Raw genomic sequence first — 27,155 nt, 5'->3', positions numbered from 1 at the left:
CATTCCATAACTAGAAGCCTGTATCTCCCTCTCCCTTTCACCCATTTTGCCCATCCTCTCACCATTCTCCCCTCTGGCAATATCAGTTTGTTCTCTATATTTATGGGTCTGTTTCTGCTTTTGTTTGTTTGTTTATCCATTTCTTTTTTATTCATTTTTGGTTCTACGTATAAGTGAAATCATGTGATATTTGCCTTATTCCACTTTAACTAGCACACTCTGGATTCATCCATGTTGTTATAAATAGCGAGATATTCTTTTTTATGGCAGAGTAATAGTCCAGTGTGTGTGTGTGTGTGTGTGTGCGCGTGCTCGCGCGCTGTGCACATTTAGGAGAAACAAGGCAATCTTCATTTCTTCCATATATTAGAAATATAGATATATATTATAGACATATATTTATCCATTCATCTTTTTATTCATCTATTGATGGACACTTGGTTTCTTTCCATATCTTGGCTATTAAATATAATGTTGCTATAAATACAGGTACTTATATCTTTTAATTAGTGTTTTCATTTTCTTTGGGTAAATACCCAGTAGTGGAATTACTAGATTGTATGGTATTTCTATTTTTAACTTTTTGAGAAAACTTCATGCTGTTTTCCACAATGATTGCACTGATTTACATTCCCATCAATAGTGAGGGTTCCTTTTTCTCCACATCCTTACCAACATTAGCTATTTCTTATCTTTTTGATACTAGCCATTCTGACAGGTGTGATGTAATATCGCATTGTGGTTTTGATTTGTAGTTTCCTGATGATTAGGGATGTTGAGCATCTTTTCATGTGTCTGTTGACCATCTGTATGTCTTCTTTAGAAAAACATCTATTCAGTTCCTCTACCAATATTGTAATCAGATTGAAGTTTTTTTTATGTCCAATTGTCTAAGTTCTTCATATACTTTGAATATTAACCCCTTATCAGACATATTATTTGCAAATATCTTTTCCCCATCAGTAGGCTGCCTTTTCACTTTTTGATGGTTTCCTTCACTGTACACAAACTTTTCATTTTGATGTAGTCCCAATGGCTTATTTTTGCTTTTATTTCCCTAGCCAGATGAGATATATCTAGAAATATGTTGCTATGGGACAATGTCAAAGAAATTACTGCCTATGTTTTCTTTTAGGACTTTTATAGTTTCATGTTTCACATTTAATCTTTAATTCATTTTGAGTTTATTTTTGTCTATCATGTATGAAAGTAGTCCAATTTTGTTCTTTTGCATGTAGCTTTCCAGTTTTCCCAACATTATTTTTTTAAAGATTTATTTATTTATTTATTTATTTGACAGACAGATCACCAGTAGGCAGAGAGGCAGGCAGAGAGAGAGAGGAGGAAGCAGGTTCCCCACTGAGCAGAAAGCCCAATGCGGGGCTCGATCCCAGGACCCTGGGACCATGACCTGAGCCGAAGGCAGAAGCTTTAACCCACTGGGCCACCCAGGTGCCCCCCAACATTATTTTTTGAACAGACTTTTCCCCATTGTATATCTTGCTTCTGTTGTCACAGATTATTTTTCTATTCTGTTCCATTGATCTTTGTGTCTACTTTTGTGCCAATACCACACTGCTTTGATTATATAACTTTGTAGTATATCTTGAAATCTGGGATTGTGATACCTCCAGTTTTGTTTTTCTTCCTCAACATTGCTTTGGCTATCTGGGCTCTTTTGTAGTTCCATAAAAATTTTAGTATTATTTTTTTCTAGTTCTCTGAAAAATACTGTTGATATTTTAATAGGGATTATATTCTATCTGTAGACTGCTTTGGATAGTACGGAATTTTTACCAATATTAATTCTTCCAATCCATGAGCATGGATTATATTTCAATTTGTTGGTGCTGTCTTTAATTTCTTTCAGCAATGTTTTATAGTTTTCAGAGTACAGGTCTTTCACCTCCTTGGTTAAGTTTATTCCTAGGTATTTGAAGTCCTCAATTGTCACTTTGGTTAAATGAATAACTAAGTAATGTATCACAGTGACCTCTGAGCCTATGTAATCAAGAGTTTTAAACTTTTTGATAATTTTGACAAATTTCCTCAAAATCAAATTCTAAGTAAGGTTTTATTGACCTTGAGTTAACTTTGGGATTTTGCAGGGAAGCCCTAGAACATCTCAAAAGATGTGTTTTCTCTCCTTATAAAAGAGAGATTTTAGACTAATCAGGCTTATTTGTCAGGTAAAATTATATGGAAAGCATTGTAAAAAAAGAAGTGATGCTAAACTTTAAGTTATTTCATATAAATATATTATTAATTTAACTGTCCCTGCAAAAGTATTTCATCTTCAAGGAGATTTATGGAAAAGACTCTGGCAAGCAGAGGTTTCTGATAACTAAGATCAATTTTTTTTCACATGAGAGGCTTAATAACAGACCTTTCAAGTGCTTCTCCAAGGCAATCCACATAGCCCCACGTTATAAGATGGTAGCCTAAAACCTATCCCTGTTCTCCTTCCTCATATCAGTAAAATGACTTGGTTAATGCAGTAATAGCATTCCTGGGTGTTCTAAACAATGCCTGAGACAACTGCCAAAGGAGTCTGGGGCCATCCACCAGAGTTCTCAACAAGTGAAGAATTGGCAAATTGACTATATTGGTCCCATCCCTTAAGAGTGAGGGTTCTATATATGCCTTGGTTTGTAAGGACACTGTACCTGGCCTAACCCAAGATTTCCCCTCTTGCTGCACAAAACATGTTGCCACCATTAGGACATTAGAGAATCTGAGTACCATGTGTAGACACCCTTATCAAACTCCCAATCAGACAGTGATTGGGAGTTATGTTTGAAAGATTGTGATAAGCAAGATGGATCAAGAACATGACACTGAATGGAGGTTCCATCTCTCCTATAATCCACAAGCAGCAGATTTGGTAGAAAGGAGAAATACCATATTAAAGCAGCAGAGTAAATTACTAACAGGTAAAACCACCTTGGCCAGATGGACTACAGTTCCAGGCTTTAATACATTTAAATGATCAACCAGTATAGCCTATTCCCCCATATGTCAGACTGGGGACACATGCTGAGACACTCAGTACCACAAAGATATAGAAGTTGTAGGAAATAGCCATTGCCCCAACTCTCACTATGGATCAACATGCTATGCTGCTGGCAGACAGTCTCTCTTCTGCTGTCCTGCTCACCACTCCCTTGCAGTGTATTCAATAAACTTATACCTCCTTTAAAACACACACACACACACACACACACACACACACACACACACACACACAAATATGCTATGCTGCTGAGAACACCAAAGCCCCATCACACATGGGAAAGGAATCATCTACTGGAATTTACAATGGGATGTCTCACTAGGATGGCCAGAGAGTCATCAAATAAGCCATCTCAATACTAGTGAAATTTCTTACTGACTTCTTAGGGCATAATGTGGAGGAAGGGTATGTATAAGATTGTAAGAGCAGTATGAGGGATGGAGTATTGGAGAAGGTCATTGAGAAGACATGACTACCCATTGACCTAAGAGCTAGACCAGTCAACTGGAGTCTCCTCACTCTATTCCCTATCCTTGGAATGTAAGTTCTACCCACTATTTTCACAGTGGGAGCCATTTTCAAGGACATAGGCTTGAGATGATAAGGTATTGTTGAGATCATCTGGACTGAATACATGACTGAGCCCAATCAAGGCCTCTATATAAATTTTTAAGATTTGATGGACAGGTGCAGAGATCTGGTCATCTTGTGACTGCCTGAGACAACCCTTGTAAGTAAGTTTGCTTGCTTATTAAACCTGCCACCTGCCAATCTGGAGTGGTCTGCCTCTTTCGTTGGTCTCTTTCTGCCTTCCATGCATGGGGTCAGTTTGCAAACACACACAATTCCACAAAAACTCCCACTGGACTCTCTCTGCAGGTGTCAAAAAGACACTTGACAAAACTGACCTTTCATCTGGAAGAAAATATTCACAGAAAAGCCAAAGAATTTTTCTTTAAAAAATGCTAGGAATAATTTGATATATCAAATATTAAAATGTAATTTAACTACAGTGAAATCATAGGAATAAGTAGACATACCAAAGAAAGAGAATAAAAGGTTCAGAAGAAAACCTATGTATTCTATGTACATAAAGAAATTTATCTATATATAGAAATTTAGTATGTGGTAATGGTGGCACTTCAAATCAATGGGATATGAATGCATCAATCAATAAATAATGGCAGAAGAATTAGAAAATTATATGAAGGGGGAACACTTGTGTTTTTAATCTAGACAGAGTAGGAGAAGAAAATGCTGATTATTTATATAATTTGGAAGGGAGGCAATACTAAGTATGGCACGCAACATAGAACCAGATTTGATAGATCTATGTAAAAATTATAAACTTACAGGGAAAACAAAACCATAAAGTTAAAAGGCAAGTGAAAAAGGGAAAATATTTGCAATATAGGACAGGGAAAAACAGATATTTAATATTTGGAGAAGTATTACAAATGAATAAAAGGAAAAATATTCCAATGAAGGGATATAATTGAGAAATTCTCAAAGGGGAAATATAAACATAACCTTATTAATAACCAGAGAAATGCCTATTATAAAAATGAAAAAACATTTTTCACCTATCAAGATAGCAAATATTTAAAAGAATAATAACAGCCAGGGCATGGGGGAGTATATTATACTCTCATACTCTTACACAGTAAAATTTCCTTTTGGTTGACAATTTGGAAATGTGTATCAATTTTTCAAATATGTAAATGCTTTAATCCACTCATTTCACTTCCAAGAATTTGAAGGAAGACAACCTACTGAATGGGAGAAGATCTTTCCAAATCACATAACAGATAAAGGATTAGTACCCAAAATATATAAAGAACTGATACAACTCAATACCCAAAAAACAAATAATCCAATTTAAAAATGGAAATCTCCAAAGAAGACATATAGTTGGCCAAGAGACACAAGAAAAGTCACTTACCATCAGAGAAATGCAAATCTCAAAACTACAATGAGATATCACCTCACACCTGACAGAATAGCTAAAATTTAAAAAACAAGAGGCAACAAGTGTTGGCAAGGATGTAAAGAAAGGGGAACACTCTTGTACTATTGGTGGGAATGTAAATTGGTGCACCATTGTAGAAAACTATATGGAGGTATCTTAATTCAGGAGTCACACAATTGAGTATTTACCCCCAAAATACAAAAACACTAATTTAAAGGGATGCCTGCACCCCTATTCTATTGCAGCATTATTTGTAATAACCAAATTATGGAAGCAGTCCAAATATCCATTGATAGATGAATGGGTAAAGAAGATGTGGCATGTATATACAATGGAATATTATTCAGCCATAAAAATAATGAAATCTCATCATTTGCAACAATATGGATCAAGCTAGAAAGTATAATGCTAAGCAAAATAAGTCATTCAGGAAAAAAAACCAAATACATGTGGAATTTAGGAAACAAAACAAACAATGAAAGAAAGAAAAAGACAAATCAAAATATAGAGAACAAACTGATGGTTACTAGAGGGGAGGTGGGGTGATAGGGATTAGAGTACACTTTATCATGATGAAAAAGATAAAATTATTTACAAAAATTTTTAAAAAGGACTGCTTTGTTGCAAAAAAAAAGAATTTAAAGGAAAAAGATTGGACAATGCATTAAGATGCTCACGCCTCATTGTGTATGACGGTGAAAAACTGGAATTGATTTAAACAAACATCAACAGAGACTGGCTCAATAAGTTATGTATACATGTTGTGAAATACAATGCAACCATTCAAAATAATAATATGCATTTATTATCAAGAAAAATGTTCACAAAATATTATCATGAAAAAAGGTTATAAAACAGTGTGGATAATATGACAAAATTTCTGTCAAAAGAAAAGAATGTGTATCTGTGTATGTAAGGAAAAAAGGCCTATAAGATATGCACCTAGCACTATTGGTGATTTTCTCTGGAATAATGACATTACAAAAACTTGCACTTTTGACTCCATATAACCATAATATATGGATATTTATTGCAGTACGTATTTATTACTTTTACAAGAAGAAAAGCAAAAAAGGTGTTTCCAGAAGGAAAAAAAAATACTGCTAGTGCTCCAGATAAGGAAAATACATGAGAACAGAATCTAAATGTCAATAAATGAACAAGAGCAGAAAGAAGAATGGAGGAGCACCTGGGTGGCTCAGTGAGTTAAAGCCTCTGTCTTTGGCTCGGGCCATGATCCCAGGGTCCTGGGATCAAGCCCCACATCAAGCTCTCTGCTCAGCAGGGAGCCTGCTTCCCCCCTCTCTCTCTGTCTGCCTCTCTGCCTACTTGTGATCTCTCTCTGTCAAATAAATAAATAAAATCTTAAAAAAAAAAAGAAAGAAGAATGGAGAGGAGTGTATGTGTGTTTGTATGTGTGTTCATAATAAAAATAGACTGCCTAGAACTGTGTGACTATTGTTAAATAAGCATTCTTAAAAGAGAAGGGACACACTTCAAGGAAAACTCTAGGTTCTATACCATTTCAGGAAATTTGGGGATTGCCATCACAGAGGAGGAGGAAAACGGGGAATTGAAAATACTCCAAAAGTGTGATCCTATTTGGATAAGAAGAATGGGAAAATTAATGTCATGGTAGGAAAAACAGTACATCTTGATGGGGGAAATATTAAGTATCTTGTTTATAAACTGTAGTAGAGTCATGTAAAAATCAAAGAAAGCAGGGAAAAGAAAGATAACCACTGATGGACTAAAAATGACTGTAGAACTTCCAAATCATTATTTCAATTAACTGAACTAAAGAAAAATACAAATAAATTCTAAATTTCTTCTCATATCTGTGAATTGTACTTCAACATAATACCATGATATGTTTTCATTTTATACTAACATATGCAGAGAGGGAAAGAGTCTTCTCTTTTATCTTATCCCATAAGATAAATCAACTACTTTGTTTAATTCAGTTAATGTCCCAAGGGAAGCTTTTAAAGAAAGCTTAACATGAAAATAAAGAATTTAATGACCATCTTCCTTTGTTTAAGATCTTGCCAATCTTAACTCTGAATAATGACGAGGTGAAAATCTGTAATTTTTTTTTCAAGATTATTTATTTATTTATTTATTTGTCAGAGAGAGGGAGAGAGCACAAGCAGGGGGAATGGTAGGCAGAGGGAGAAGCAGGCTCCCTGCGGAGCAAGCTGAGCAAGGAACCCAATGCGAGACTCATCCCAGGACCCCGGGATCATGACCTGAGCAGACGCTTCACTGACTGAGCCACCCCACGCATCCTGAAAAGTCTATAATTTGTAACAACAAAGCCAAAAATACTATCTTCCTACTTGTATACTAACTACTTACAATGTTCTATTCTCTAAATTTACTTCCAAGAAACATTTGAGACTAGCCCCCAAAGATGTATTCGCTTCCTAACACTTAGAATCTATGAATATCACCTTATGTGGCAAAAGATATGATCAAGTTAAAGATATTGAGAAGAGGAGCTTATCCTGGTTTAAACAGGTAGGCCCTGAAGGCAATCACATGCATTTACAAAATGTAGGCTGAAGGAGTTTTCACAGAGACAGTGAGAGTAAGAGCGAAACAGTGGGGTGGGGGAGCAGGGCAGGATGCAGCATTATCTACAATAGCCAAATTGTGGAAGCAGCCCAAGTGTCCATCAATGGATAAATGGGTAAAGAAGATGAGGTATATGCATACGATGGAATATTACTCAACCATAGAAGAGAATGAAATCTTGCCATTTGCAACAACATGGGTGGAACTAGAGAGTATAATGCTAAGTGAGATAAATCAGAGAAAGACAAATACCATAGGATTTCACTCATATGTGAATTTAAGAAACAAAACAAATGAATGAGTTGAAAAAGAGACAAATCCAAAAACAGACCCTTAAGTATAGAGAAGAGAGGGTTACCAGAGGGGAGGTAAGTGGGGGGATGAGTGAAATAAGTGAAGGGGATTAAGAGTACACTTATCTTAATGAGCACTGAGTAATGTATAGAATTGTTGAATGACTATATTATACACCTGAAAATAATATAACTGTATGTTAACTACACTGGAATTTTTTTAAAGAGGGGAGAGAGGAAAGAAGAGAAGAGAGGATGTGGTGTGAAGGGGGCAAAGACTGGAGAGATGTGGCTACAAACTGAGAAATGCCAGCATGCCATTGGAAGCTAGAAGAGGCAAGAAACTCATCCTTTCCTAGACACTGTGGGAGGAGCACTGCACCTTTATTCAGACTTGTGGCCTCCAGAACCATGAGAGAATACATTTTTTGTTGTTTTAAGGCACCCAGTTTGTGATAATTTGTTATAGCAGCTACTGGAGACTGATACAATGAGCATTTGGAGAATTTCATGTGAACTATCCACTGACTTCTTTAGACTAACTTATTGTAAAAATAGTGGCCCATAGAACAGGAAGGCCAACTTCAAAATAATTTATTATTTGGAAAGTTTCAAGAGACCTAAGCAGAACACCAAGGGATTATGAGACCAAGGACAAGATGGAAAGTGAGCCATCACTAATACAGAGGGTCAAACTAACAGATTAACTGGATGGTTTTCCACAAGAGGGGAAATAATACTTGTTGTGAATTTACTATAAGCCAGGTACTATGCAAGGAATAGTCATGCATAATCCGGTAAAGAAACTAGGACCTAGGGGTGCCTGGGTGGCTCAGTGGGTTAAAGCCTCTGCCTTCGGCTCAGGTCATGATCCCAGGGTCCTGGGATCGAGCCCCACATCGGGCTCTCTGCTCAGCAGGGAGCCTGCTTCCCTTCCTCTCTCTCTCTCTGCCTGCCTCTCTGCCTATCTGTGATCTCTGTCAAATAAATAAATAAAATCTTAAAAAAAAAAAAAAGAAACAAGGGCCTAAAATCATGTGGTTACTGCAATGATATAAACTTAAATTGTTTAGAATCCTTGCTGTTTCTACTATTTTATCTGCTTCCACAAAGTTTAGCTTGAGAAGCATCACTTCCCTGAAACATCATTATAATGACACTACATCCCTCTTCTCTGAGAACCACTCCCAGTCCCCATTTACTTTCAGGAGTGAGCACTTTGTCTCTATCACAATTTTAACAAGGCTTAATTTAGTGAGGAGGTATTTGGCAATGGAGAATGGGAAACAGAAGAAAGGAGTCACAGAGTCAGAACAAAGAGAAAAGAGAAAGTAAATACAAATCATTACACTACAGAAAACTATAATCATTGGGAAATAATGAACTTTCAGAGTCCACAAAAAGGACAGATAAGGATAAAAAGGTAAGTAAGCATGAAGTATAAAGTAAGCATAAAGCATAAAGTAAGCATAAAGATGAGAGACATAGGAAGAAAATTTAACTAAGTGAAGGATAAAAATTAAATAGTAAAATTCCAAAAAGTCAGCCTGAAATGTCAGCCTCAAATTTTCATAGCTGTAATAACAAATTCTCTTACACTAATTTCACCCAAACCCAGTAATAATAAAGTGATAACAATATAAAACACAAAAAGTGGAGGATTAAAGTTCCATAGTGTGAAGGATCTGAAAAAAAAAAAAATGCTGTTAAAGGAAACATGCACACATTTCTCTGTCCCTTAATTTTTTTCTAAATCTATTCCCACTGTCTGCCTATGTAATTCCCTACCAGAGCTTTGCAGCTGGTCCCCACTGGGGCTTAAGCAGACTCCTCTCTGTGTTTCCATTTAAAAATCTTTATTTCAATAGGTGGGCCTAGAGCATCTGCACTTCCAAAATTACCACACAACTGATCCAAAATGATTGAAACAAAATTGGTTTCAAAAATTGCCCTTAGGCTGAAAAGAAGATGAAGGCTAACATTTAAACCTAAAGAAACGTTTATCACAATTCTGTGGTCTGTAATAGACTTCTGTGGTTGTAATAGAAATGCTGACAGCTTGTTAATTATAGAAATGCTAGTGAACATCACTGTTATTCTTTTGAAAAACCTGACAAAAGACTTCAGATTTTTTTTTTTTTTTTACTTAAACCAAGCCTTACAACACCTCAACTCCAATCTCTCCTCCCCTAGAGGCTGGATTCGGTCCCATTTTCCCGTAGTATACAGCGTGATGACTCAGAGAAAGGTCTTCAATTAAACCCAGACTCCAATGTTCCCACCCCCTCGAGAAGAAGTTCCAGAGTCACATTTGAGATTCAAAGCCTTTTTAGGGCTTGCAAGGGCATAAAACTTGACAAGACCCAGAATGGTTTAAATCTCTCTGGGATCCGTGAACTAGAGCGCACCAACCTCTGAAAGTCACAGCAATGGGAAACAGCATAAGACCTTACACAGGGCAACCACCAATAAATATTCATGTGTGATTCAGATCCTTTGTGCTTAAACTCAACTGCAATTATTACCATCTTCCTTGGGTAAGGAAAGCGATGTATATAGTGGAGAGAGGTTTGAATTTGTGTTTAAACCAATTTCTGCCACTAATCATTGTGTAACATGAGTAATCTTTTAACCTCTTTGGTCTTCATATTTTATTCATTTGTGAAATAAAGAAGGGCTGAGCAGTAACTTTCAACCATTGTTGCATGTCCCACCAATTACTCAAACAGTATAAATTCCAACATGATAGAAGCAAAACTCCACCTTTCCCAGAGATATTTCTAAATATATAAGTATTCAGTCACCATAAGTATCATTTATAGTATATTTTAAGAAGAAATAAAATTACAGTAGGCTCTTAGGAAAAGATTTTATTGGTGCAGACTAGGCCTAAGGTGAAATTAAAAGAGCACTGATTCCTTTGAAAGTGCTTCAACTCCAGAATAAACAACTTTAACAGGTTTTGTTTGTCTACACCTTGTTGATTATTTTGAAATTCTTTCTTGAAGCAGGGTTTCTCAACAGTGGTGCTACTGACATTTTGTTATAATTGACTGTTTTGTTCATTGTAAGATGTTTAGCAGCATCTCTGGCATCCACCCATCAGATGTTAGTTGTGACAACCAAAAATACCTTCAGGCATTGCTAAATGTCCCCTGAAAGGGGGAGTAAAATTGCTCTCTGTTGAGATTTGCTGCTTTGACAGGTAAGATGTCACATAAATGTATTTCTGTAATGTAGTATTCTTATTTATTTATACTATTTTTTTTTATTTTTGCAGTACTTTTATTTGAAGGCTTTATCAAAAATACAGCCTTTCATGAAGCATTTTTGAGAAGGGAGAGGCAGAAAGGAGCGTAGAGTAAAGCTAACGTGTCTGCTCCGTTAGCTCACGTTCAAGTAGGACCATTTCTTTTTTTTTTACATTCATTTAAATGATATAAATGATATACTTGATATACTATTTATATGAATCATATATTGTATATAATTTATTACATATTATACATAATATGTAAATAATATATTATGTAAATATTTTTATAGTGCAATATTTTTTAAAACTATTTTCTGCTGGGGCTCCTGGGTGGCTCAGTGGGTTAAAGCCTCTGCCTTCGGCTTAGGTCATGATCCCAGAGTCCTGGGATCAAGGGCCCCCTCCCCCCATCAGGCTCTCTGCTCAGCGGGGAGCCTATTTCCCCCTCTATCTGTCTCTGCCTGCCTCTCTGCCTACTTGTGATCTATGTCTGTCAAATAAATAAAAAATCTTAAAAAAAAAAAAAAACTATTTTCTGGTAGTCTCTGGACTACCAGGAGAACTTAGGTTTTTATTACAGGCTAATACCTCTATTTGATTTTACAGTATTGGAAGGAAATTATTTACTCATATAATACATGTAATTAATACATATATGTGCCACACATATAATTTAACATGAATACTCTTTGGCTCACCGCAAAGGGCATAAACAAACTTATATTCTTTCACTTCTTTAAATTTTAACATTTCTATGTATATTTTAGAAAGATGCTTTGATCTTGGATTTGAAAATGGCCAAAAATAATCTGCTGGTGGAAAAAAATAAAGTTCCAGTAGAGAACTACGAATTAATCATTCTTTCAGTCATTAAACTAGTGTTCCATTACTGATAATAAAGTGTTTATAAATGATACACTAGTTACATTTTTAAGCATTAACCCTTCATACAAGAACCCACTGATACATAGCCCTAAGCAAGCTATGCTGTGGTATAGTTAGCCCCATGCAGATTCAGACTTATGCTACAGAAGCAGAAGAAAGAGAGAAAAGTGAATTTAAGACTATAGATTTAAAAACAAGTATGACTTGTAATATACTCTTTGGTTTAAATACAAATTCTCATTCAAAGCCTAGGATTAACAATAAGCTAGAGGTCCAAACAGAGTTGTATAGATAGACTAACATTAAAAAAAAAAATTACTGCTAGTTCATCATTACTTTCAAATGGTACATTTTCCCACATTTAAGCTTATACAAATTTTCTCCACTTAACAACATAAGCAATTTTGCATCATTTTAAAAATAACTGGTAAATAATTGTGCTAATAACAGCAAAAATATTCTAATCGCTTAAAATTAGATCAATATTTTAATTGTAATACTTTTTCCCAGTTAATTTTACAATGTCAGGAAATCTACAAAATATTTCTCAAATCGTGCTTGCTCTCAGGAATGCACAATAAAGAGCCATCTCCATTCTTTGTTACAAGGTGCATAATGGCAGGAAAAGAATGCATGAACTAGAACCATCTACCTTCGTAACTAATTAGGACGGTCAGCACTTAAAAACTAGGATATTGAATTAATTCCCTAACCTAAAGATTTGGACTACCAAATACATAAACAAACATATATCTTTATTTATGCATATGGTATCATCTGAAAGTCAGAATACTAAAAATGAATAAATGTTTGAGAGTGTAAATTTTTAATACTGTAAATTCAAAGACAGTAAAACACTTTTTTAAGATTTCTAGATTTTTTTTTATGTTATTCTCACCCACCAGCAACACACAGCTTTGAGGCCCAAGAAAGGAAAACCAGGATCTCTCCCCAAATGTCAAAATGGACTTACACAAAAGGCTAGGACCTCATTGTCTTCCAGTCTATGAGTCTCACATGCAGCACATATGTCTTCATCAAGGAATTCAGATGCACTCAATTACCACATTAAAAAAATCCCTAACTGTGAAATTATGTAGGAAAGAAAACAAAAATATATCATTTATTTTACAGGTATCTGATTTAGGAAAAGTCAAAGACAAGAGACAAAACAAAACAAGAGAATGAAATCTTGAGGTAAGATTGTATTGACCCCTAAGGAGCACTCTCCACTGGCAAATCATTCAGCAAGGTGTAAGCGGGGATCCACATGTCCCTCTACTCTAGAGGAGAATCAGAGAGGGCAAAATGAGGGAGCGACACTGATAAGCTCAAAAAGTCCCACTCTGAACATTTCTTGTAGGAACCTCAAAACTTTCTGCAGGGCTAGAGGGGCACTTTGCTCTGCTGCAGCCTCACTGAATAATTAAACACAATTTGCCCAGGGACTTTGTCTTCTAAAAGCTTTTTTCTCCATATTTTTCCCGCTAAAGTAAAATTGAGTCTGCAGAGAACAGAATAGACGTCTTTGGATTCCTAGCGAGAATCAAGCATTTGCCCGCCCAAGGCTTCCCAAATCTACTAGCTGCAGACCAACCACAGAAAACTGAAAATCAGGCTAAGAGCTGCCACTAAGCTTTCTAGATTTCCTGGTAAAACGCAAAAGAAAAATAAAGTTGGGGGTAGCAAGCAGGTAGTTGATGCAAAGTTTCGAAACTAGTAAAAATCTATCCTTCCATAAAATTAAGAAAAGTCAACCCGAAAGTCCAACAATCATCTGGAGCTTTAAGGGTGGGGTGGGGGTCACCGCCTTGTCCACAATGGGTTTTTTTCCTAAGGAACCCAGTGGAGCGTCTCCCATTTCCAGGGACGGGGGGTGGGGAGACGGGACAAGGGTGGGCATGCATTTCTTCTGTTTGTGAAAGTGATGAATGAACATGTGATCCTAAGTTTCCGAAGGGTGGTTTATTTCCTTTGAGTTAATAAAATTAAACCAGTCCGCTGTGATAGGATAGGATCTCCTGATCATAGACCGAGGCCTCTAGACACTTCTCAGACCTTCATACGCATGGTGTCCAGACACAGCGTCCGGCAGAACTGGGACTCTAACGACCCTAACCAGTGCCCCTTTTCCTACGCTCCAGGCCCCAGGCGAAGCCAAGCCAGGATTTTGGTTCCAGCTGCCTGAGAGCCCCAAACACTCAGAAGCCAAAGTGCCTCTCCTCTAATATTTGTAGAACTATTATTCAAGAAATAGGATATTCCCATTTCCTGGATAGTGCACATAGACTGGAAAATTAACACGACTTTGCTCACAAAAACTAAGGGCAAGTAGCCAGCTTTCCCGGAATTCGCAGCTTTCAAATTGTTTAGCAAAAGGGTGGAGATGCGCAGTCCCCGTGAGGCACCGAAACTTCTCACCTCCAGTGGCTAGGTGCAAGTGTTGGGGTTCTCTCTGGGCTCTGGGGCTGTAGGTTCTCCCAGACTTGCAGCTTCTTCCACGCAGAAGGATAACGTGAGACCATTCTGCTACGGGGTGCAGGCAGGAGAGATATCCTGAGCAAGGGGATGCTTTCCTTTCCGGGCCAGAGGTGCTGGGAACACAGCCTTCCCAGGTTCTGCTTCACCGCTGCCGGATCCCCATGGCCGCTGGGTTTTCTACACTGCGTTTTTAGGGGGCACTTTGTGCGCGACGTTCCTCACTAAAGTTGTTCCTCCAGCGAATTCTGAAATCTCCCCAAACTAGAGAAGATTTGTGCTTTGACATTATCTTCACTACCCTATTTGCCCCTGCCTTGTCAAATTTCAAACAAAAACAAAAACAAAAACCAACCAAACAAACCAGAGCCCTTAAAAAAGAAAGCCTCTCCGTGGAGGTGGCTGGCAATCTCACAGAAATGATATTAATGGTTGCAGGGCTCCCTCTTTTCCCCTAGCCAACCTCAGCTTTTTTTTCTTTCTTTTTTTTTTTTTCCTGAACTGTGAAGATCTGTGAAAATAATATCAGGGTTTTCTGTCAGAAAGAGCTTTGCCCTGCACTCAGGCATAGCATAATCTGACCCGACACCTCCAACCATCTGTGCTATCTATCTGCCTTCTGATTTACCAGAGCTGTACAAGCCGCATACAAATTGTACTTGATACTAAAGAAAAGAGGGCCAGCCCAGTCCAGTTGGGGGGTTAACATTTCTATCTGATTTCTTTAGGGATAGGTCTCCAAAGATGGTTTTCCAGTCATTTTCATTGGACTCCCCTTTCCCAATTATTTTCTTCAAACTGAACAAACCCCTATCAAAGACCCAGGTGAGATCATGGTTTCTTTTGACAGAGACCTCAGAAAATGGTATGATGTGGATGTCAATTGGGAATCAATAAAAGTTGCCAATTCAGTCTGCTGGCCCTAAGGCAGAGCTGCCAAGAAGGCCCTTCCTCTCTGCAGGAGGGGTCAGTGCTCAGCGGCTTAGAAAGCATTTTCTGCCCCCCTTCCCATTGCTGTGGTTCCCCTTTCTCTATTTTACTTGCATTGAGTTTCTTTCAGACAAAAAGGCCAAGGTTAGAGTTTCTACTCCCAGCACAAGAGTTACATGTTCTAACACAGGGTAAGGCAAAATCACCCTGCAAAAAGAGCAAATCAATATTTTAAAATAGATCTTTGAAATAAGCTTTTAAGTTGCTGTCCTGACCTACCAGTGACTTCTTACTCTAGATGTGGCTGTGCTGCACATTTGTTCAAGTCCGTTAACGTGGGGAGGGGGGTTGAAAAATATAAACTTTTGGGGAGTACAACACCCCTATTCTTGAGTGTTTAACTTCAGGGTCAACACCTGTGTTATCAGGTGTGAGATTTGTTCTAGCCCGTATTTAAATTTTCAGGAGGCTTTTGAAGGTGTTGGGGATAGCCCAAACTGACCTCTTAACAGATCCCTGGTCCTGTTACTTCTGCTTCAGATTCACTTCCCACTCGGCTGCTTTGGCAGCTAGAAAAGAGGGAAAACCTTGCGGGGATGGGTGCTGAGGGATAAAATTAGGTGATCTATTTCCCTCCCTTCCCATTCACGCGCTCCCCCCAAAGTTTTCTGTTTCGTTCCAATTAAACTTGGCGAATTCTCCGAGGATTTCGATTTGGCCCAGTCCTCATTGTCCTCTGGAGACCTCTTGACCCAGGCAGCGCATCACTCCAAAGTGGATTCCTGTAGCACTACTGCCTCTTTTGGCTGAGGGTGGGGGGTTTGGGGGGCTCGGGGGTGGAGGAAGGCCGCTGGAGGAGGGTGTTGAAACGCTGCTGTTCTTGCCTTTCTTTTTCTCCGAGCCACTCTCCAGTCTTTTCCTCTTCCAGATTCTGCAAAATACTGAGGAAAAGTCCACGGGTGAACGGCGGGCGCTGTCGAGAGCGGGGAGGTGCTGAAAGGACCCGGGCGCACTGGTCGCAGTCTTGATTGGCAGAGCGGGCCGGTGACTGACAGGGGGTCTCCATGGCGCCCGCGCCGCCAATCCGCCCTTTCCAGTAGCGGCGCCAGTTCGCCGGCCTGCGTGCCCTAACCGAGCAGAGCCGAACCTGGGCTGCGGGGCCGGCACCTCCTCCAATCCCTCCCGCTCGCTCGCTCGCATCCTTTGCGCCGCCGCAGCTGCCGGGGGCCGTGCGTCCCCGCTGCCCTAAGCCGCCTCAAGGAGGAGAGCCTGGAGCACCCGGCCAGGCCCGCGGGCATCTGCTGCGTGTCCCACTCCGTGCTCAGCGTCCCCATTGCAGTCGGCGCTGCCTCGATGTTCCAGCTGCCCATCTTGAATTTCAGTCCCCAGCAAGTGGCCGGGGTATGCGAGACTCTGGAGGAGAGCGGCGACGTAGAACGCCTGGGTCGCTTCCTCTGGTCGCTGCCCGTGGCCCCTGCGGCCTGCGAGGCCCTCAACAAGAATGAATCGGTGCTGCGCGCGAGAGCCATCGTGGCCTTTCACGGTGGTAATTACCGGGAACTCTACCATATCCTGGAAAACCACAAGTTCACTAAGGAGTCCCACGCCAAGCTGCAGGCGTTGTGGCTCGAAGCGCATTACCAGGAGGCTGAGAAGCTGCGTGGACGGCCCCTGGGGCCAGTGGACAAGTACCGTGTGAGGAAGAAGTTCCCGCTGCCGCGCACCATTTGGGATGGCGAACAGAAGACACACTGTTTCAAGGAGCGCACGCGGCATCTACTACGGGAATGGTACCTGCAGGACCCATACCCCAACCCCAGCAAAAAGCGTGAGCTCGCCCAGGCAACCGGACTGACCCCTACGCAGGTGGGCAACTGGTTCAAAAACCGCCGACAAAGGGATCGGGCGGCTGCAGCCAAGAACAGGTCAGTACCTAGAGGCCTATGCGCCTTGCACTTTCCCTGGATCGGGCAGGCGAAGGCACCCCGGGCGCCCTTACCCGGGGCCTGGCGACTTGGATCCGCAGGACTTGAGAGCTCAGTCTGTCTTCAGTTATGAGCCCACCGTATTCTGGGATCCTGGTCCGGGAGGAGGGGGACGGTTTCCTTCCCCGTTCTTGGTTCCCCGTAATCTTTTCCTCTCATTCTCGGCGCCTGTGGGGGTGGGGGGGGTCCCTCCACCAGATAGTTCCAGTCGCCAAACCAAGGCTGCATTGGGTAGGGGAAAGAAATAATAAAATTTAAATCCCAGCAATAATTAGGGACCCCAAGGCCCAAAGCTAATTCTTGTCAGCCTGGGCCCAGGCTCCTATTATTAAGTGAAGCCTGGCTTATTACCGATATTGCCATTTTAAAAGCCCAGATAAATTTTTCTCCTAATGCTTTGCAAAGACTCTCATGGACTTCTGGATGGAAGTCGCGTTCTCATCTTTTCACGCGTGGACAACCCTGCCTCAAAACAGCAAACTAGTCAGCTGAGGCTTTTCGTTCCGCAGCGTGTGGATCTAAATTAGCCAAACATTTTGGCCAAGAAACCCCGCCTCATCCCCCAGGCCCAATCGTTCAAAGCAATCCTCAGGCAGCCCTTTTTAGTTTTAGCTTTGGTCTGACCCGGCCTCGAGGGCACTGACACAAGCGTGCGCCTGGAGCAGATGCACGCTGGGAATGGGGTTCCCTATCCAGGAGCTTGATACGTCGTTGTCACCCACACCTCATTTATCTTGACAGTATTGTAAATCTCCCAAAGGCGGCCAACAATCGCGAGTGACCCTGAGCCCAGCGTCTCGGATGGGGAGCCGAGAAAGGATTCAGAAGAAGGATGGGACAACTGCGGGGCTACTTGGAGAGGCGGACTCCGGCCCTGGTCTCTGTTGCCTCACTTTCCCCGCTTTAACTGCCGGGGCCTGTGGGAGATCCGCTGGCCCCTGGGCTTAAGGGATGCAGACCCGGGGGGCAAAGGGCGGCTATGTTACGCGCTGTGACTGCTATCCCTTTCCTTCTCCTAGACTCCAGCAGCAGGTCATGACGCAGGGCTCCGGACGGGCTCTAAGGGCTGAGGAAGAGGGCACGCCTGAGGTGCTCGGTGCCGCCGCCAGCCCCGCCGCCAGCCTATCCAGCAAGGCGGCCACATCGGCCATCTCCATCACGTCCAGCGACAGCGAGTGCGACATCTGAACTGCCCACCCAGCACTCTCAGAAACAGAATCCAGTGTAAAAACAAGACAAAATGAAATAGGGAGGATGAGAGACCAAGCAAACCCACAGCTTGCGAAACCGGGGGGGGGGGGGGGGGGGGGGGGGCCAGGGACCCGCGGGCTCCGGGTGCCCATTTCCGCCCCGCGGCCGGCCTGGCTCCACTGGCGCCCTCCGGCCGCTATCACAGGGGTCCGCGGTGAGGCCCAACCCAGCGCTACGTTCTCCTTGCTTTGCTTTTTCCCAAGAATTTTGCTGCAAAGATGCCTCCGGAACCTGAACTGAACGCTGAGCGCCTGTCCTAAATCTTCATGGGTATTTACCGTCAAAAGGACGCTGTTATATATGTATAACTTTTGCTTTAAAGGTTTTTTTTAAGAAAACAAAACAAAACAAAACATATATATGCTGTTTATTTACTTATTTAAGAGACCGCCTGGTAGGTTTCTCTATATCCTGGGAACTTGCTGTTTCTAAAGGCGCAGGATGGAGCAGATGGGTTCGGTGTGAAGAAGCCAAACAATAAAAACCTGGTGAGCAAACTTTCTTAATTAAGTGAACTGCTCTCAGATTCCTTAAAAACAAAACAAAACAAAACAAAACAAAACAAAAAAAGATACTCTTCACCAGGTAAGCAGGGGCCCCTATGCATAGTCTCAGGAGAGTCTTCTCTTATCTTTTGCTTTCCTCTGAGGTCTCCTGCTATATATTTTAAATGGCCCATGGTAGATCCATACCCACCTGCTCAAAAAATTGTATGTATGTATATACATGTGTGTATGTGTGATATGTTTAAATCTAGAAACTTGCAACATGAGCATCCCCTATAAGACAACTCCACACATCCCCAAACACCGGTTACTATGGCCTGTCCTCCTGACACTCACTTTTATGAATTGTCAGTGTCTTTCAGGAACAATTTAAGAAGCCAAACTCTGGGATTCAGTCATGAGTCCTATTTTATAAAAATGCAAGACTATTCTGATACAGGTTCTGCAATTAGAAAAGTTTTCCATCTCTTTTCAAGACCCCTCCCATACAAAAGCAATAGGCACCCATGATCATGTTAGAGTGAGTATATACTATGTTTAGGATTGAACTCATATTAAAATAAGACAAAAGATAGGAGAGGTTTTAATAACTAAACTAACATCTTCTTGATGCAGAAGCAGGTTTTCATCAAACACATTTTTCCACAACAGTGATACTTAGATGAAGGAAAGGATGTAATCATGTGACATGCTGAAGTGAAATGGAAGGCTGCAGAGAAATGACTGGCATTTTAAAAATCTGATCTCTGTATTAAACATGAAATAAGTCATCTAGAGCCTCATTGTTCTGTAATGGCCTCAATTAAAACTATCAAACATTCTTGGGATTTAATTTGTCCTCCCAAAGTGTGTAGGTACATGCAGGCGCACACACACACACCAAAAACCAAACAAACAAAAAAAAAACCTCACTGTCCTTGCACTAAAAAAGTAAATGCTATCCTGAGTCTCTAAGCTTTTTTTCCTAGTGAAATGGGTTGTATATTATAAAATTTGACACTGATCTTTAAATCACTTAAGCTGAACTTCCCTCCTTGAGCTCCTCCTGACACACACACACACACACACACACACACAGGATCCTTTCAATTTACCTCTCTGTCCTTACCAGGTTTCCTTTGGTTCAGAACCCTGTTAACTTATTTGGGTAGAAATGCCAGTGGGCCCCCCACCCCCCCAAAAAAAAGAAAAAGAAAAAGTGAAGTCTTGAAAGACAAAAAGCAGTCAAATGGCAAGATATCTGAGAGAAGCCCAGGATATGACTAAGGGCTGATTTTTTAGTTTCTAAATCACTTAAACAGATTTGGCTCATTTGGGCTTTATAAATTGGGGCCCTTATCCAGAGAACTGTTGACAGTCAAAACTCTCTTGCACAAGAGCTCTAGATGGAAGAAGTGGGGATGTCTTTGTGATCAAGCTGGGGTTCTTCAGGAAAGCAAGCAAATGCCCTTCCATGGGTCTGGAAAGGCTAGGATGGGAGAGCTTCCTGAAGACTCTTACTTTGTTTCCTTGAACAACCCCCCACACACATCTAGTTCCTTGAATGCTGAGGAGCAGGGCCAGGACTCCAATGAGGCAAGGGAAGCACCCAGAGTACAAAATTGATGGAGGCATTCACTCTCAAGGTCAGCAACTACATAAGTGCAAGACATCTGGAAATGAGTGTCTCCTTAAATTTTGCACTGTAGGTGCTTCCCTTGCCTTACCCTAGTCCTGAATCTGCTAAGGAATATTGCACTTCAAGAAAAAACGAAGAGATTTCCAGTCTTGTTTAACCGGATCCACCTAGTACTAAGGAACTGTCCAAACCAGCATTTGGAGAAGATAAATTTTATCTCTTAAGCTAATGTTTCTAGGTCCGAGGAGGAAGGGAAAAAGTTAGTAGAATGATGTAATGGCAGTTAGGATTCTTAAAAATCCCATCCCACTAACCAATTCAAATGATGCCTAAAAGCAGAAGAAAATGTCCATTCTGCATTCTGAAGAAAAAAGGATTATACTGCTAAGAACTAAGGTTTCCTTGCATAAATAATTTTTTTAGGGTTTTATTTATCCATTTAACACAGAGAGAACAATTGAGAGATACAGAGAGCAAGCACAAGCCCGGGGACCGACAGGCAGGGGAGAAGCTGTCTCCTCGCTGAGCAAGGAGCCGGAGGTTGTGGGGCTTGATGCTAGGACACTGGATTCAGGAACCTACCCAGAAGCCCCTGTACAAATAGTTTTTAAATAACCCTTATGGCTTGGCAAAAAAAGAGAAGACTGAAGTTATGGAGGAATTTTCTTCCTGATTTGGTGAAAGCCTTTAAAGTACATTTTCCTTTAAAGTACATCTAATTTGCTTAAAGTAACATGTTGCCTAAGAATTACATTATAAAGTAGGTATTCTGTTTCACCGATCTGTAGGTTTAATCTGATTTCATTTTAGAATCTTAAGGGGGGGATGACTTATTATTTCAAAGAATTTTTAAAATGTTTATCTGAAACCTGGTGGCGCCTAATTGCTCTTGTGAATAACCAATTCTTTGATGATCACATGTTGGGAAATCAGTCCATATCTTCACACAGATATTTATGCTAACTGGTCCAAATCTTCCCTTGGGCAGGTATCATAAAAGTTTTCGTTTCCTTTTTAAGATTTTTTTTTTCCTTATCAGTTTTATTCTGTTCTAGAAAGGTTTTTTGTTTGTTTTTAATTCCAGGTAGGAGCAATGCTGAAGGTTTCCGAATTTGGAGAAATCTCCTTATGATGGGTTTCCTTCCTGTCTTCTCTTGAAGTTTATTTCCTGTAACAATTTCCCAAAAAGCAGTTATTCCGGCACAGTGGAAAGAAGCTGCATTTTAACAATTCAACGGATCTTACCAATGTGCGGATTTAATCACCAGCCCCAGCTCGGCTTCTTTATCGGTTATAAATATTTCAACCACCCGCCAGTTACACCAAAAGCGCGACGGCTCCCTCTCCCCAAATGCCGCATTTCCTCGCTCCTCCACTTTAATGACCCACTCGGCTTCCACCCGCCGCGCTCGCACCCCCCTCCCACCCCTTCTCCAGTTTGTTTATAAAAATCTGGGAGGGAGGTGATGAGAGGCTGGGGCGGGGGGAGGACTTGCTCTTTGTTTACATTAAACAAATGACAGGCAAAGAGCTCAAATCAAAATCTTCCTTGACCTCGTTCTCTCTCCCTAATTTTAACAAAAAGGGAAAAAATATTGTATCCAAAAAGAACGTGAAAGGGGCGGGAAGAGAAGAGAAGCAGCTTCTCGCTCTATTCAGCCGGGACGCGGGAGCGCGGCCGATTTCCGCTCCTATTGTGAGGCGGGGCCCGGGGGCGGCCGTGAATGGGGGGTCTGCCGAGCGGCCCGCAGGGCTGTCAGGCGGCTCAGCGTAATCAGGGCTAATGACGGCGGCCGGGCGCTCCGCGGGACAATGCGCGGGGCCGCGGGGTTTTGTCGGCCTGAAAGGCTAATAGGTTTGCCTGGGGGTGTCAGGGGGGCGGTGTCGGGGAAGAGGCGGCGGCGAGGGGAAAAGGGGTCATTGTTCGCGCACTGGCCCGGGCGCCGAGGCGCGTCCCTTCCCGCGCGGCGGCCCCCGGGCCAGGAGCGGCCGACAGGAAGGCCGCGGCCGGGAGGCCCCCTGGAGGCCTGCTAGGAAATGGCGGCAGGAACGGCCGGTGCGTGGGTCCCTTAAGGGAGGCAGCCCTGAGAGAGGGGTTGGGGACGAACTTGTTCCCTAGGAGAAGCCCATCGTGGGCCCAGAGAACCCGGGAAGGTGTGTCCCTCCTCCAGGGTTCGGATCGCGACTCCGTGAGGTGACAACTCCACACACCCACCTTTTCCGTCCAGCGCCCTGGAAGCTCTCAGACGCGTAGGCCGCGAGCCACTCCTATTGTTAAGAGTGCCTGACTCAAATAGCTCGAGCAGAGAAACCTCTCAAAACCAAGCGGGACGAGGGGTTAAGAGCCCAAGGTGAGAGGATAAACAGATCGGCGCCCTGGCAGAAACCGAGGCGCCCGCTAGCCCGTAGCCTCGGACCGCATGGTGGTTCGTGCGCCTCGTGCCAGACCGTGCGACGCGCGCCGGGAGGCCGCAGCGCGGGTCTGGGCCTGCGCGGATTGGTGCCGCGCGCGGTGGGCTTGCGTAGGGGGAGGCTGCGCGCCGAGGGCCGCTCGTCAGGCCGAGGTAAGCACCGTCGTGCGCTGGGGCCAGAGAACAGCATTTGTCACCGCGGGCTCTCGGCGGCGCCACGCGAGTTTCCCAAGCAGGGACCGAGGAGGGCAGAGAGGCTCCCGATACAGGGAGCCGGCTTCTCAGGCGCTCAGCCTCGGGAAGGCTTGGAGCGCCCCGCAGATTCGCGGGTCAGCCGTCGGGGCGGGGACGCAGAGCACAGCTCCCTGAGAACCAAAGGCCCGCGGCAGCACGGTTAAGCTCAGGCAGGGCCCCCCCGCCACCCGAGCCCAGCCCGGTCTGTCAGAAACTTGGCGGCTCCCGTTTCGGCTCCTACAAATCTCCTCAGGCTAGGTCATGCCTTGCAGCTCTGTTGGCTAGATTTATATCCCCAAACTTCTTCAGATCTGCCCTGCCGTGAGGGATCGAACTGGTCGTCTCCCGTTGTCTGGAGACAAAGGAGTGCGAGGGCGATCCCAGAGCAGAACCAGCAGTTTCACGCCTGTGCCTCTGCTCGCGCCGTTTCCGCTTCCTCTGAGCGAATTGGGCCGCCTACCTCCTCGGCTAGCCGGTCCATCTGGAAACCTGTCCTACTTCCAAAGGGTCTTTCTTGGTTCAGTGGGCTCCCCACAGAGACATTTCGACTTCCTGTTTAGTGCTCTCACCGTACCTTATCTAACGTGTGTTTTAAACACTGTCATATAGTTGTGCATTTGTCTGAATGTTTGACACACCCCTGCCCTTCCAGAATATAAGCTCCTTAAGGGCAGATACTGAATTTTTTTCATCTTTCTATGCTCACAGCCTGACCTAGTAGTAGGTGCTCAATATATATTTTTAAACCGAAACAATGGATCTTCCTTGAAACCTGTCCCGAATTAGCTGGGGAGTACGGCTAGTGCTGGGTTCATTTGAACGGCAAAGATGACAAATACAGGCTAGACCCAAAGTTCACTTAAATACTTCAGCTTAACGGCTCTTGCCTACTTGTCAGGTCCTCTGGGATGATACTCCCTCTAAGTATACGGTTTTTCAGAATTCTGTGGCTTTGGGTTCATAATATGAAAGTTATCTTCTCACATGCACATTTTTTTCAAACAGTAAGATAAGAGTCATCCCCTTAGGTTTCAAAAATTCTAGCTATTACACTCTCTTAACCCTATAAAATATAATTTCTAATATATTTGTCTGTTATAGAATGATAGAGGTTTCCTCTTCCAAAATATTTCTTTCCTTTCTTTCTCTCTCTGCCTTCTGCCTTACCTCCCTCACTTTGGTCTTGACCTACAAATTCAAAGATAAACAACAACAAAAAATCACAAATATTCAAGGTGTCCAATTTTACAATCTTGGATTGGCATCCCACCCATGCTTTGGCTAAATCAGGGGATGAAAAACAAGCCTTTCCATTAAAATATTAAATCACAAAAGCCCTGTGAAAATCTACTAGCTACTAAACTCATCTCAATTTTAAAATTTAATGGACAGAAGCAAGTGAACTGTGTGTAATTTTAAGTTCTGATAAAATATATATAAAGCTGCCTCTTGGAAAGTCATTTTAACCTGACACTATCAATCTGCAACCTGAGAATGTTGACTTACTATTTGTTTTCAGACTGAAGAGATTGGCCCTGAATTCTTTAGCATGAAATCAAGTATCTTACTTTAGATTGTGCATATTAATTTGATACATGAGCAGTATGGTTAGTGGTAAACTAGTTTATTATGCATTTCAAACATTTTCAGACATTTAAAATTACTATTAAAGATTTGTCCATTCAAATTAAGTACCATTTAAGGCATATTTTATTGCATTGGATATACTCCTGACTTTCCATAAATTCATGATGGAGTATGCATTTGAACTAAAGACCTATGCATATACACTAGACATCTGATTTACAAACTTATTTTTGCAGGCAAGTGTGACTGTATGAGCCAGACTCAATAAGAATAGAAAAGAGGAACAAATAGGAAAACAAAAACTATACTGGCAACAGCATGTAGCAATAGACTAATACCTGAAAGGGTGGGATCAAACAGACCTTGCTTAAAATACCCTAATTACTGTGGATTTGGGCAAGTCACTCTATTCTTTGAGCCTTAGCTTTTATTTCTGCAAAATTTCCTTTATATCTGTTGGTAATATCCAGGGATATTGTATTTGGGATAACATATGTACAGCACCTAGATTAGATGCTTACATATATTAAGTGTTCAGTGAATGGAACTTCCCTTATCCCGTTTTTCCTGGTTAAATGCTAGGCCAAAGAAATAAGCTATATAATTCCCCGTAAAAACTGTCTTTTAATAGGGGTCATCTACATATTTGGAATATTATTGAATTTGAATGCTAAATGCTGTTGTTAGAAGCATCTCTGCTCACTGCCCCTATCAGGGAGGACCCAGTGTGTTGGTTTCCCAGGCGTGGTAATGGATGAACTTGTGCTAATAGAACACCATTCTTTCTTAGGCTTTTAACTCTGTCTGGGGCTGCTTGTCATCTATATGAAGTTCTCCAGAGGCATCTTAGCCCATCCTACAATTCAGGATAACCTGAGATGTAAGTATGATCACTGAAAAGATAACCTCTTAGGGAAAATGCAAGACCTGTTTTTTGAGGAAGAGGCAGTGATCCTACTACTTACATTTGTATGGCTCTTCGTAACTAGTAATGAGGGCCTTTGAGCTGCACCATCTCTCTTCCTCACAAGCACCCCATGAGGTGAGTCAGCAGATATAGTTCCTACCTGCCAGATAAGAGAACTAGGGGCTCGCATTACTTGCTCAGCCACAGGATCAGAGAAGAATCCAGACTTTATAGGACTTAAAGGTTAGCTAATTTGGTGGGGGGGATACTCTTTAAGATAAAGGTATAAAATTATGAGTACAAAATTGGGCATAAGAAATCATAACAGGGACACCTGGATGGCTCAGTTGGTTAAATGTCTGCCTGCCTTTGGCTCAGGTCATGATCTCAGGGTCCTGGGATCGAGCCCCTGGGATCAAGGGCCTTCTTCTGCCTTTGCCCCACCCCTGCTTGTGCTCTCTCGCTCATGCTCTCTCTCTCAAATAAATAAAATCTTTCTTAAAAAATAAATAAGCAAATAAATTACAATTACAAAATTTTAAAGACCAGCAAATACAACAAATGTCACAAAATCCAAATAATAACAAAATAATTTTACTAATTGTCATATATACCTCTAGAATAGTTTTTTCCCAATTTTTTTCTGTATGTTCTTTGATTGATTGCTTTTATATATCACAGCTTTACAGTACAATCTTGAATAGAAAGATAATTTTGTCTTTCCTTTAGTATGGGTTCATTTTTAATATTTTTATTATTCATAGTTTAGAAAAGTTTCTTTCAATTTCATAACTCATTGGTAATGCCATATGTAATTTTTTGGATTGGTATCAAATTTGGGAAAGCCTCTGTGAAGTTTCTTCATATGTGAACAGATTTCAAGATTTCCTTGAATTTCAAGTTTCAAGTTTCCTTGAATAGCAGCCAGTATTAAATAATCTTTGCATTGACAGCACTCATTAACCAGATTTTAATCAAGGGCCTTACATATTCATGTTGTGACACATAAATTAGCCCAACAGGCAATAGGAATATGTCTACAAGACATCCCTGCATCAAAAGAGCTAGTAATGGGGCGCCTGGGTGGCTCAGTGGTTAAAGCCTCTGCCTTCGGCTCGGGTCATGATCTCAAGAGTCCTGGGATCAAGTCCCGCATCGGGCTCTCTGCTCAGCAGGGAGCCTGCCTCCTCTTCCTGTCTCTCTCTGCCTGCCTCTCTGCCTACTTGTGATCTGTCAAATAAAAATAAAAAAAAAA

The 27,155-nt window shown here is 41.6% G+C and overlaps 2 protein-coding genes and 1 long non-coding RNA gene across 3 annotated transcripts in view; 2 read left to right on the top strand and 1 right to left on the bottom strand.

Annotated features, from left to right (window-relative positions):
• CUNH14orf39 (chromosome unknown C14orf39 homolog) overlaps positions 1-23,071 on the bottom strand; it is an 89,445-nt gene extending 66,374 nt beyond the window's left edge. Inside the window, exons 1-2 of the mRNA XM_032875262.1 lie at positions 22,977-23,071; positions 15,904-15,970 (exon numbers count right to left, since the gene is read on the bottom strand). The gene's annotated coding sequence lies outside the window, so the exon portion shown is untranslated. The remainder of the gene's footprint in view (positions 1-15,903; positions 15,971-22,976) is intronic.
• Positions 16,689-18,574, top strand: SIX6 (SIX homeobox 6). Its single transcript, XM_032875261.1, has 2 exons — positions 16,689-17,326; positions 18,406-18,574. Exons 1-2 carry the CDS (start codon positions 16,755-16,757, stop codon positions 18,572-18,574), a joined length of 741 nt encoding a protein of 246 aa, XP_032731152.1. The 5' UTR covers positions 16,689-16,754.
• On the top strand, positions 22,505-25,874 carry LOC116878080. Its single transcript, XR_004384767.1, has 2 exons — positions 22,505-22,616; positions 25,784-25,874. It is a non-coding gene; the product is annotated as an uncharacterized LOC116878080 (long non-coding RNA).
• Positions 25,875-27,155: the final 1,281 nt, after the last annotated feature.

This window comes from Lontra canadensis, unplaced genomic scaffold, assembly GCF_010015895.1.
Source record: "Lontra canadensis isolate GAN:19392208 unplaced genomic scaffold, GSC_riverotter_1.0 scaffold55, whole genome shotgun sequence".
Lineage (NCBI taxonomy): Eukaryota > Metazoa > Chordata > Mammalia > Carnivora > Mustelidae > Lontra > Lontra canadensis.
Note: the sequence above shows the minus strand (reverse complement) of the source record. Positions and strands in the feature narration are given on the sequence as shown.

Coding starts and splice junctions, on each gene's coding strand:
- SIX6 (XM_032875261.1), top strand. CDS start 16,755: ATGTTCCAGCTGCCCATCTTGAATTTCAGTCCCCAGCAAGTGGCCGGG. Junction 17,327..18,405: donor GCGGCTGCAGCCAAGAACAG/GTCAGTACCTAG, acceptor TCCTTCTCCTAG/ACTCCAGCAGCAGGTCATGA.